Source organism: Gavialis gangeticus, unplaced genomic scaffold (genome assembly GCF_001723915.1).
Source record: "Gavialis gangeticus isolate Ggan-Ray unplaced genomic scaffold, GavGan_comp1, whole genome shotgun sequence".
Taxonomy (NCBI): Eukaryota; Metazoa; Chordata; order Crocodylia; family Gavialidae; genus Gavialis; species Gavialis gangeticus.
This window is the reverse complement of record NW_017729025.1, coordinates 90,832,283-90,845,071: the sequence shown is the minus strand read 5'-3', so window position 1 is coordinate 90,845,071 and position 12,789 is coordinate 90,832,283. Positions and strand designations below refer to the sequence as shown.

Sequence of the window (12,789 nt, the reverse complement as noted above, 5' to 3'; positions counted from 1 at the left end):
CCTTGCGCTGTGATGCCAATTGCACCAAACTGTGGAGCTGTGTTGTGAACTGGGGTCTAGGAGAAAAATAATCACACTCCATTTGTAATGTCCTTAAGGTGAACAGAAAAACCAGGTTATTATCTGCTGCTCTGCCACCCAGTGGAAAGGCCCAATAATAGCAGCCTCCCCTGATCTGTCTCTTACAAACCACAGTGTAATATACATTGGTGTATTGTGGGGCTGGTGATCATCTGTCCGTGTCTTTTATGTCTCCATATTCTAATTAACTGCATCTATTATTAAAATATTTTTTCATTTTCTTGCCTCTGTATTGAACATCTTATTCTCTCTTGGATATTGTACTTTGCTAAAATTTGTGTGTGTAGGGGGGGAGGAGGAGGGAAAGAAAGGAACAACAGTTTCAGACCACATTCAGATTAGATACAATCTGACATGTCGGTGAGGACATAAAGCAAATAAGTCTATAAAAAACAAGATGTTTGATTTCATGCAGCATGGATCCAGTTAATTCCTATTTGGAATTAATGTAAATTTTATTAGCTGAGCACAGGAGCGAGCAGAGCTCACTGTTGGACAGAAAGTGGAAAAGTGAGTTTTGAGGCAAAATCTGCATGGAGGGAGAGAGGCTGCCTGGTAGACAGTACCAGGGAAGCCGTTCAGGTTGCAACAGACACATCACTTTGAGAAGGGGAGGGAACTGCAGTATGTCTCTGTAAATGCTGTGAAAGTAGCATCTTCTGTTGATCCACACTCAAGTACCCAGCTCCCTGGGAGTTTCATAAATAGGTTGCACCAAAACAGAAACATTCGTTTTGGCTGAAAAACTCACTGGAAGCAGAAAACATCACAAAAAAAAGGATTAAAACAGTAGCTGGTTAAAACTGTCTCCTTAAATTTGTCCATACAAGCATGTTATGATATTAGGAGGAAGAATTGCACCTCACATACTGGACGAAGAAGGTTCTACTATTTTGCTAGTTCACATAAAACTAGCAATGCTCTTCAAGGACAGTAGCTGCCAAATTAAACTGAGGTTTTCCACTAGGAAAACTGCTGCCTGCACCAGCATATTGATAAAATGATTACAGAAATCTGACTGCAGCTAAATGAACATTATTAAAACAATTACCTGCTGACGCTGCTAGAGGCAAGGTGCTGGAAATAAAACAAAAGAGCATTACATATCCAAAACCATGTCCACTGTTCCCTAACAGCTCATAATTCTGTGGAGTCATTCCAAAATGAAAAGGCCCTGAGCCTGAGATTACACTGCAGCTCTGAGCCAGCATGCATCTGGTCACACATGTCTAGACTGCGGCATTGTCACATTAGGGTGACAACTTGTGGTACTGACAGGTTGAGTTGCTAGATGTCATCAAAATTTTGAACAGTGGCCACTGAAAACTACCATGGAAGCGAGACTCTGACATCCCCAGTGGAGAATGAACTAATCTTTATTGAGATGTAATATACACAGTCTTTGAAAACTCACACTAAGTTCTTTATTTCACCATAGGTCTCAGATTTATTGTACATGAATCACTTATCCATTGACTTGGATTGTTCATTGATGATATCCCTTATCTTCCACCTACCCATGCTTGTCCTTGACACTGAACTGGAAGACTGAAAAGTCCAGTCACTGCCATTAAGAGACCTTGATCCCATGGACATCAGAGTGAGCAGGCTCAGTCAGGATGACTTGGAACTAAGAGCCTCCTTCTGTTGTGCCTGGACAGATATGGAGTCTTCCCATGGACGAGGTCCTCTGATGTTCTTCCAGTCATCAAAGGTAGAGTTTTGTATTTTCTGTAGATAAACAATAGAAAACAAATGCTGTTAGTGAGAGAACTCCGGTGCTTTATATGGTGAAGTTTTCAAATTCATTTGCTTTCTATACAAGGAATTTGATATGATCCTTTCCTTTATTAGCTTTCATCTTTTCCCTTAAACTTTCACTGAGACCAAATGAAATTCTCTGAGAAGAAATTCTACAGTCATAAGAAAAAAAGAACTCAGAATTATCATATAGTAAAATAATCCCAGTAGAAGTTATAATTCAGTGTGACAATGACTACAACTGCTTGTTGGTATTCAAGGAAGAGAACATTAAAGCAACTAAGTATGACATAAACAAGTTCTGTATTCACATACACACTCCCCCAGCCAAATTCTTTATTTCAGGAGATGGGTGGGAGGCAAAAGGTACAGCCTTAGGATTGATGGCAAGAGGTATTTTGCCCATACAGAATGGGCCTGTTATGGAAGACATATGTAGAGTTGGGAGCATCAGGAATAAAGCGATACCTTCTCTAAGTACTCTAATACTCTTGTTTAAAAGACAAGTATGCATTACTTCCTAGAATCTTCCCAGATAAGGGAAGTGGCATCATGACCATGTTCCCAACTCACTTGCCCTGTTCCTCATGGGGTAAGGAACATACAGCTTGTACTACTAGACAAAGAATGTCTAGACTTTGGCCCCTCAGTTGGGTTCCTCATACAGTTCTGTGACTGGGAAAAGAGAAGAAATGGCTATTCTTCTGACCTCACCTGCAAGGTACACCTGCTGCAGAAGATAAAAGGAATGTTTTGATTCTCCAGGGATGTGGCTGTAGAAACATATTGGCCCCTGACGCTTTAGTTGTAGCTATGGAAAAGCTACATACATTTTGCAGTCTAGTTATTAAAGCTGTTTGGCTCCCATTCAAAAGGAGCCAAGGAAAGCTTGTCTATATCCAGTACATTTCAATGCAGTTGCATTTTAATGCAAAGTTACTTCCAACAACTTGGGGCATGCTCTTCTGACTCCTGCCTTCTTTTAATGTGCAAGAATGGCTGACCAGTACAATATACGGCCCTATCCCCAAAATTTTTCCCACCCACCAGCTTTAGTCTGGATTACTGCTCCTCTCTACCTCCAACTCTCTCCCCTTCATTGTGGAGATGTTAGATTCTAGACTAAGTTTCATTGTGCTATGGTCAGGCACTTCTCCCACTGAAAACCACGAGTCCTACTCGCACACTATCTTTAGAGTGAAGACAGCTGAGGAATGGCAGTATAGTTTTCCATCAGGTGCAAACTCAGAAACTCTTTACAGCCAGTACTACAGACCTTTGCCAACAGACTTACGAAGGAGTTTGCAGCATTACCCAACAGTTTCACACTGACGGGAGTATGGGCATTCCAGGTGTTACTAAAGTAGAGAATACTGCCTATTAGTTAAAGCATATATTTTGTTGTGAGACCCAAATGCCTTATTCACAATCAGAATTTCATTTCAGCAAGTGCCATAGACATATGCCAGAAGGCACAACACCTGTCCTGAGCCCGTGATCTAATTTGTCCATTAATGAATCATCCAAACAAATGACAAACACTGAGGGACTAGAATAACAATCACAAAACAATTCAACAGCTCTAGCAGGACAGACCCGGTACTATTAGTTCATGCTACATAAAACGTTTTTTCCACTTCTGTAACTTGAGGAAGTCTCAATGAGATTAGTCAGATTTCAAAAGAAATTAATCAAGATTGCAAAGACAACACATATACAGACCCACCAGACTTCTGACACAAAGTAGGAGGCAGCTGAATTTTTCATGTAGCAGAGTGAGTTAACATGAGCATTTTCTGAAAACTGTCTTTGCTACTTTATTCATATAATGATTAGCTGGCCCTTCATTTCAACTGGAAGGGATCTGAACTGACACAGGGAAGGGGAGGGGTGGAGTTTAGAGAAGGTGGCCCATCATATGATGTATTAAATGCCATCAATTGTAATTATCAAAGACAGAATTCAACACCTGAATCAAATGGAAGATTCAAGGAAAAACACTGAAAAGAGCCTTGTGCTTTCTGAGAAGGAAAGCATCCTGATTTTATTAAATCAGGTATGATGCAGCTGTAGGTTTAGATGCTCTTACCCTTAACATCTGGTTCTTTAACTCTGGAAATGTTCAGAGTTATTTCTGATGAACAGTTATTGCAATTAAAATATTTGCACTGAAACATCAAGACTCCACAGACTGTGTAAAGGAGCAACAGAAGTAAGATGCCTCATAGAGAACGGTCTTGAACCAAAGGTAATACTAATTTGTACTGGAAGCCTTAGGAAACTGTTGCAAAGATCAATCTCAAGATAAAGAATTTTCTACAGCAGAAATTCATTCAAATAAATGCCATACTGGAAGAAATTAAGGCAAGAACACCTTTTGGCAGCAATGGTTCCAACTGCAGTTATATCAGAGGTCCTGAAAAAACATTCTAAATTATTAATAGGACTATCATCCAAGGGATATCTAAATCAATTTGAATGAGTCAAATTAGAGAGTCAGTGAGCCTAGTAATTCAGTTTATCTCCATCAATTAAAATTTAAGGAGTCACATGTTCTAGTCAAGTCCAAGGATACCATATGTTTGTTTGTCTGTGTGTTATTTTATGGAGATCATTACAATTCCGTGACATCCACAATGGTAGTAACTGATATTCTAAGTGACATGTGGCAGAATCTGCACCTACTGGCAGCTGAGAAGGGATGTGTGTCTGTCCAGGCACGCTTTTGGAACGACTAGTGATTTTCCAAGATCAATGTTGTTATCAAAGATTTTTGTTAAGTGTGTGGTGCTTTGAATTCAGATAGATAAATATCAGATTTGAAAGAGGACCTGAAAGCTCTGATTATTTGGTTCTCCACAGTAACCATTAGTACCTGAGTAGGGTAGGGGGATAACTCTGCAAAACCAGAACTCTCCTACTTGACACAGTGGTGCAAATATTTTGCACTGACTTGGCACAAGGTAAATGATTACACCACATGCAAGGCAATGGAGAACAAGGGTTTGTGCACCGACAGTGCATTTCTTAAATGTCTGCTATATTTTATATGTATTTAAATATTTCAGGAAAAGGTGAACCCTACGTAAAAGAATACATGGATTCCAATCTGACATCAATTCCAGAAGACACACAAGCCTGTGACAGAACACTTTAACCTCTCTGGACATCTATCACTGACCTCAGAGTAGTTGTTCATAAACAACAGAAATTAAAAAACTTATATGCAAAATTGCAGAATGAGAAATGATCCACAGCCTGGACTGTATAAGTGTGGTCTCAGCAGAGACTCTCAATTCTTATCCTATTACCTGAACTAGCTTTTATAACCCCAAGGTCCCTCAGTGGATCAACTGCTTTGATTCCTTTTGATCTCTTCAACCTATCTTTGCCTCTCTCGGTGCCCCCTCCTATCCTTTCCTCATCCTCTTCTCTATATTTTATATTTAAATTACTTCAGTCCTCTCTGTTTAGTATTCCTTCTCTCTGCAAGTCCATTCATAGCATATGACCAAGTAGGCTGTCATTTACAAAAACGTATGGCTCTCTGAATTAGTTAGTCTTTAAGGTGCTATCTTACCCTGCCTTCTGACTGCTATATTTTGAAGTAGATTTATTTCTTCTGACTGGTGCCATCCTGAAAACTAATGGAAGAAAAGTCTCCCTCCTGTTCACTGAACAGATATAGCACAGGAGGCAGAATTACAAGCCTTCCTCAGATTGCTGCATGATCACTATAGGGGCACCTCTGGGTGAGAAAAATCCTGTTCCCTCAAGTTCTATCATTTTCTGTTCTTTCTACAAGAATATCAGTTAATCCTAGCTATTATGCAGATGCCTGACTGTAACACCTGAGCTGAGACCACCAATTTTCACAAGGGCTCCACATATAGAAAGCAAACTACTTTAAACCACACTAACCTGATATCTATAAAAACTGGCAGCCTCAAGGTGTAAAAACTATCTAGGTTCAAATCTAATGCCCAGAACAGTCAATCGTTGATGGTCACAATGAGATTTAACCAGATCAGACTGACGCTACTTTTGCTACTCGTCTCAAATAGCCCAAAGGACAATGAAAATTAGTTGTTTCAAATTATATTAGTGTAGTCCATTAAGCCTACTGATTCTCTCCCTAAATCAGCTAAACTGGCTCTTAAAAGGCTTTGACTGACATAGGCTGTAACTAGAAGGAAACTAGGCAGAACAGAGAGTGGAGTACGACTTTATAGACTAACCCATTCAGAGAAGCAAGGTGCCACCCTGTCCTGCCTTCTGCAGATCTTCAGATTAACATGGCTATGTGCCTCTCTCTAGGACAGTGGTTCTCAATCAGGGTGATGCAAGACCTCCTGCAGGGATACCATGACAGGCACTGCCACCGGCACAGCAGCAGCTAGGTAAAAATGATTTGACCAGGGTTGAGGCATGTGTGCACTCATCTTGCATTAGGGAGAGCTGGCATGGCTTATAGCTCTACCCAGTTCAGTCCCTGCCCTACACACTTCTTCAGGAAATAGGGGCATGCAGCACGCTTCTGTGCCCTGCCTCCCCATTTCTGGGAAACACTCTGCTGGACAAGGAACAGCTAGAGCACGAGCTTGCTTTCCTGCCAGCTTTAGGGTGATCAGAGAGCCCTAATGAAGGAGGAGGGCATGTGCATGCAGCAGCTCTTCCTGGGCCAGCTGTGCAGCAGGTGCATGGGGCAGTTTTACCAGGAAGCAGAATCATCCAGTTGAGAAGCACTGAGGTACATTCAGCACAAAAATATGGTTCTCAACCACATTCAGAAAAATTATGCAGAGCTGCCCTGACTCTGAAAAAGTTGAGAACCACAGCTCTAGAAAGAAACAGGCTGAGAGCAGAAACTGGTTCAAAGAAGAACATTTCACTGCTCACCCCACATTTTTCTGCTTCAACACCCCTGCTGCAATATAAGGGGAACCAAATGGCAAAAGGGATGCAATGCAACATGGAGACACTCGCTTTCGGACTGCTGGGTCATGTGGCCCAGCTGGATGAAAGGTAAATGTCATTAGCTGGAGCTGGCTTGAATAAAGTGATTTAGGCTGCATGCACTGTTCCTAGAGGACAGGCCTCCCACACCACAGTGAGCAAACAGAAGCTGGGAAAAATTCATGCAACTTTTCAGCACCTCAATAAAATTTGGCCAAGTTTATTCAAGTTGGCCAAAAAAAAAAGTTGCTAATGACATCTTTGGCTTTAGCCATTCTCTTCCTCAATTTTCCATTCATAACATAGAGAGAATAAAGTCTTCCCTGTTGTAAAGGGGTAGTTGGAGGTTTATTTCATTAAGATCTATGATGAGTGCCACAGAAATGAAAGGGTAGGGATCTACTGAACTCGAGGAGGCAGCCAACTGATTTTGCAGGCAGATCCTGGGGCCGGCTGCCATTTTTGTGAGCTGAGTGTGGCAGGCCCTCCTTTTCCCCCCATTCCTCTGATTGGCCAAGGGGCCTCAGCAGTCCCATCCCACCCTGTAGATTGCCACATGGCCTGAAACCGTGGCTTAATTACCCTGATTAAGCCTGGGGAAGCCATTAATCCATGCGTTATTAAGCATAGATTAATGGCTTCCCCAGGCTTAATCAGGGTAATTATGTCATGGTTTTGGGCCATCCCCAAATGGTGGGCTCACTGCAAACCTCCCCTGCCCCAACCAACTTACCAGCAAGCAGAGAAAAGTGTGTGGGAAGTCCTGTAGTCTTGGAGCATGGGGGTATGTTGGGGTTTGTTTGTTTTTTTCTCAGAGAGTCTGAGCTTTTTCAGAGTCCACCTGAAATTGCAATTTCCATGCAAATTTTGGTATGTCCCTATAAAAGGGGCAATTACAACCCATCGCTATGGTAACCATGTAAATTTTCAGAAAAAGAAGAAATTAGATAGTGAAGAGCATTTGCATGGGTGAAAGGAGCAATAAGGAAATGCATCAAACCAGTCTGTATGTGAGAGGATCAAATTACTTTAATTTGCTCTCACAATGCATATATGGAGGGGTGCAGAGTCAAGGTTAACTGAGTTGGCTGTCTTGTATGTGATTAAAATCTTCCCTTTGTTTTTGCACTAATGAAGCTTATTTTTTGCATGAAATCTTTCCCAACCGAGTATCTTTGCCTTTCTTATTTTTGCCTTGTAAAAATTTGCTGCCACAACATTTGTTAACTGATTATGCGTTATCACTTTATATTTAATTATCTGTGATTAATCTTGCTCAGACTGGAAAGCTGCGTACAGTAATTCTTTTTAACCAGAGGGGGTTTCTTTGTGGTTTTTATGTTGTTATTATGTAATGTAAGTTGACAAGGGCTGAAAAACTTGAGAGGAAAGAGAATGCAAAGTCTAAAGTATGGATTTTTTTTTTTATTTAACAAGGGAAAAATGGTCTTGTGGTTTAGCGACAAGAAATCTGGGTTCTCTGCTTGGCTCTGCTAAATATTGGGGTGAAATCCTGATAACAGGTCAAAGGAACTGTTACAATTCATTTCAATGGAACCAGGATTTCACCCTCAGTGTGTTCTGCCTCAGCTACTTCAGGCCAGATCCACAAAACTATTTAGGCGCTTCCCCAGTCATTGATGTCTCTTAATCAACCTGTGCATCACCCTTCCCATTTGAAATGTGGGGGCAGTGCTTCCCTCCTTCACATAGGTGCTGTAAAGCTTAGGTAATGTCTGCAAAGTGCTTCAAGACCCTTAGATGGAAATTGCTATTGATCAGCAAATTGTTTAATAGACAGCACCCCTTGTGCTCTCAGTTACACCTACAAAATTACATTTTTAAAGTAACCTGGAAAGGATATGATAGGCAATCAGAATGGACTCAGAGGGCTGAACTGTAATTCTTCCAGCTGGGACATGGGATTGGGTATCCTTCCACTGTACTGGCCAAAGGTATCACCACTAAAGCCAGGTGCATTTCAAAATCCATGCATATTTCCAGAGACCAGCAGATGTATAGGACCCATCATGTAAATTTTATGAGTCATTTACTTTTGGTTTATCATCTGTCTTTGAACAAAAACATCTGAAAAAGTCAGTGCAAAAATAACAGTATTGACACAATGCTGGGTTTGAGATCAAATCCTCACAGTTCAATAAACTCTAACCACAATAAAGCTATAATACATTTACAGTACAACCCAGATCATGCCATATCCAGGTGAGTTCACGACCAGCTTAGTTTGCAGCAGGCTGCCGAATTAAAAACAAGCTGCTCAGCTGTTTGGAGAAGCAGAACCATTTTAAGTAAGAGCTGCAACAATCAGCTGGAGTACCTCAGGGGTCTTGCACAGTAGTTTGGTATAACCTTGGTTACTTCACAGGCCTCCCTTTTCACAGGGGGTAGAATTTAAGACTGCAAAGGATATAGTTTATACTGTACCGTATTTTCTGGTGTATAAAACATGTCATCCCTGCCCCCAAAGGGGCTCTTAAAGACAGTGCTCCTAGACACTGACGCTAAGTAAGGAAAATACAGTCTAACTGAGATTAGCTATCTGTATCTTGAAGAAGAGCTTGGAGACACCAGTAAGAGTCTGTAGTTCAGAGCAGGAAGCAGAGGGATTGAAGCTGAAGTGGCCCCATGACTCTCCTTCCCTGTGTATAACCCAGACTGACCCTCAAGGGATTGCCCTCCAAAGGACTAGAAAAGGGGTGGGGTGGGGTGGCATGGGGGAAGGGGGAGGTGCTGTCATGACAGCAAATTTTTTTTTGAAAGTGGGGGTGTTATACACCAAAACACCGTGTATGCTGGAAAATAAGGTATGTAGCATTCCTTATTCCTCATTCCATTATCTGTACATGCCATTGCATATTAAGACATATAAACATATAAACACTTGGTTTATGCCCCTTAGAAAGCAGTATTGCTCTCCTTCATGATGTTGTACATTAAGCCTTACATCATGTGCAACCTAGCCAAAATAATGGGGCTAAGGAATTTCCTGACTTGGGTGCCTGATTTTGCCACTTTAATCTTTCACTGAAGATTTTAGAGGTAAATCCTAACCCCCTACTATAGGCCCCTTTCAGCAGAACCAGCAAGAGTACGATTTTGGAACTGGTTTCCTTTGGGTCTTGAGTTAGGCTCTCTCCGCATAATGTGTAGCGTGACATTTTGGCAGGGGGAAGATGGGAAAGTGTTGGGGCTTGAGAACTTTTTGCTGTACAGCTTTTCTGGTCTCCCCAACCCCTCCACACACACTGCAGACAGAATATGTTAGTACAGTAGGGAATACATATACAAAGCATTAAATTGCATGTGTAGAACACTTCCAATCCTTAATGCTCATGGGAAGGAGGGGAAAATGGACTCGTTTAGTACTTCCCTCCATGGAGATCACTAGCAGCCACCTGAATTCCTTAGGCTGGCACCATGGAAAAGACATACACCTTATTTTATTTAAACTAACAGCAATTTGGGTATGGAACATCTTTTTTTTTTATGTATATATATGCCCAGCACAATCAGTCCCTCTAGGCACTGCTGCATTAGAAACACATACCCTCAGACTTTTAAACTAAAATATAAAGGAGCTGAAGAAGAAAGGGAAATATAGGAATATTTTCCCCCACTGAACAGCTTTGAAAAATAAGTTTCTGCTGGTTTCTTAGGGTGTGAACATATAAATATATGAAGCCCTTTCAAAACAGGAATGTTTCAAGAGGGCAGCAGCTGGTACATCCTAATTGTTATGTATGAATGAGCTGAGAAGGATTCAGATGTAGCAATCTGAACATGCTGAGAATGATTCAAAAGTAGTAAAACCACTCCTACTTTAACTGGATGAAGGAATGTTTTGCATTCAAAAGCTTGCCTGACTTTATCCCAATTACATAGTTTGTCCAATAGAAGATATGACCCTAAGAAATCCTTGCCTTTCGCATAATTTCTGGACAATCACAGCTACAATATCACTCAACACTCAATGCAAGGTACTGCTAAAGTACCTTGTATTCCCAACAATTGCCTAGCGATATGTGCGCAGGGTAGAACCTGTAGTGCGGGGCTGGCTGCAAGACTGCAATACAGAGGGCAAGGAACACTTAATACTTAAGGGTTCCTAGCAGGTAGGTGAAATGGACACAGGTTTTATGCTTTCCCACCCCTAAAGACTGTGGTCTCTGTAGGAAATAGATCTTTGGGCAGTAGAGTCCAGATTGCATCCCAGAGCACTGCCTTGCATGGGTTTGGAGGGCTGAGGAGCAGTGCAGTTTGGGATGCCTGGAGGACTGACCAGACACTAGGCACAGAATGCTCTGTGCACACACATAATACTGAACAGGTTCAAGGAGGACTAGCTCAAAACAGTACCTGGTTTTTCCAGGAATTTTATACCAGTCTAAAGTGGTGTGTACATTTAGACTCTTTGGTTGCTGACAAATGTGGGGAAAAAACCCCAAACACTTTACCAGAAGAGACAGAGCGTTAGTTTGAACCAGCTCTGCAAAATCTGTATAGATTGCGTGCTTTAGCAGGACTTTTTGGCATTTTTATCTAAAGCTGACTCAATTAGCTATAAGATCAAAGCACCAAACAACTCCCGCTGAAGCACCTGATATATACAGATATTGGGCGAGCTGGGTCCAACTAACACGATGCCTCTTTTGGGCATGTGCTGGACTTGGCATGGGGGTGCACCAAGTTTAAAGTAATGTGCCATTTTTTTTGTTTTTTTACATCTGTAAGCAGCCTTTGCATTTAATTCTCTCTGGGTTGGTATTCAGCACCAAATAAAATCTGTCAGTGCTGCCTTTGGATGTCTCCAAAATAGTGTTTTCAACGATCATGACATCAGGACCCAAGCTAAACTTCTCATCTACCAGGCTGTTGTCATTCCTACCCTGTTGCATGGGTGTGAAACTTGGACAACATATCACAAACACCTGAAAACCTTGGAACGTTCCCGTCTTCCAAATGTCTTCTGAAAATCTTTCATATCATTTGGAAGGACAAAAGAAAAAATGCCAGCATTTTGGCTCAAGCAAACACCACCAGCATTGAAGTTATTTTTATACAGCACCAGCTCCATTGGATAGGACACATCATAAGGATGCCTGACAAATGTCTCCCAAAACAGGTCCTAGACTCCTAACTTGCCAATGGTCACTGCTCTAGAGATGGGCCAAAGAGGAGGTTCAAGTATACCTTGAAGGCCAGTTAGAAGAAATGTGATATTAACATCAATACCTGGGAGACTCAAGCACTAAATTGTTCCCAATGGTGCTGTGAAGTATGACAAGGCATCAAGTATCTCAAACAAACCTGTTCCACTATGGAGGCAAATTGGAGAGAAAGTCTGTCACCCAACATCACCAGGATTCACTCCCTCCTTCTATAACTGTATGTCGTGTCTGTGGTCCAACATGCAGATCTCAAATTGGCCTTTTCAGTCATTCACTCACCAATGACTTTCCTGTCTCCAGGATCTGGGGGAACATCTGTCCACCCGAGCGCCCCAAGGGATGACAAGGTCGAATGGTCACAAACTCCTCCACGACCATTTCAGGCTGGACATAAGGAAGAACGTCTTTACTGTCCAAGCCCCCAAGGTTTGGAATAGACTGCCGCCAGAGGTGGTTCAAGCACCTACTTTGAACGACTTCAAGAGACATTTGGATGTTTATCTTGCTGGGATCCCATGATACATGCTAACTTCCTGCCCCTGGGACAGAGGGACAGGAGGCTGGACTTGATGATCTTCTGAGGTCCCTTCCAGCCCTAATGTCTATGAAATCTCTATGAAAGACTGTCATCCTCATATCGAGGGAATAGTGACAAAGCATTACATCTGTCCACACCCAGGTATGGCTCAAGGAACAGCTCTCAAATATAGCCCAAGACTAGGCCCTGAAAGGCTTTAACACCACAAATATCTACCCATGGTTTCAAAAAACCTCGTAATAGAACCAGCTTATAAAAATCAGT

At 41.7% G+C, this 12,789-nt stretch overlaps 1 protein-coding gene across 1 annotated transcript in view; it reads right to left on the bottom strand.

Moving 5' to 3' along the window:
- Positions 1-1,436: 1,436 nt before the first annotated feature.
- Positions 1,437-12,789, bottom strand: part of LOC109298836 (cytochrome c oxidase assembly protein COX16 homolog, mitochondrial) — a 90,262-nt gene continuing 78,909 nt past the window's right edge. The window contains exon 4 of the mRNA XM_019519148.1: positions 1,437-1,812. Coding sequence (XP_019374693.1) covers positions 1,696-1,812 — 117 coding nt within the window. The 3' untranslated portion in view covers positions 1,437-1,695. The remainder of the gene's footprint in view (positions 1,813-12,789) is intronic.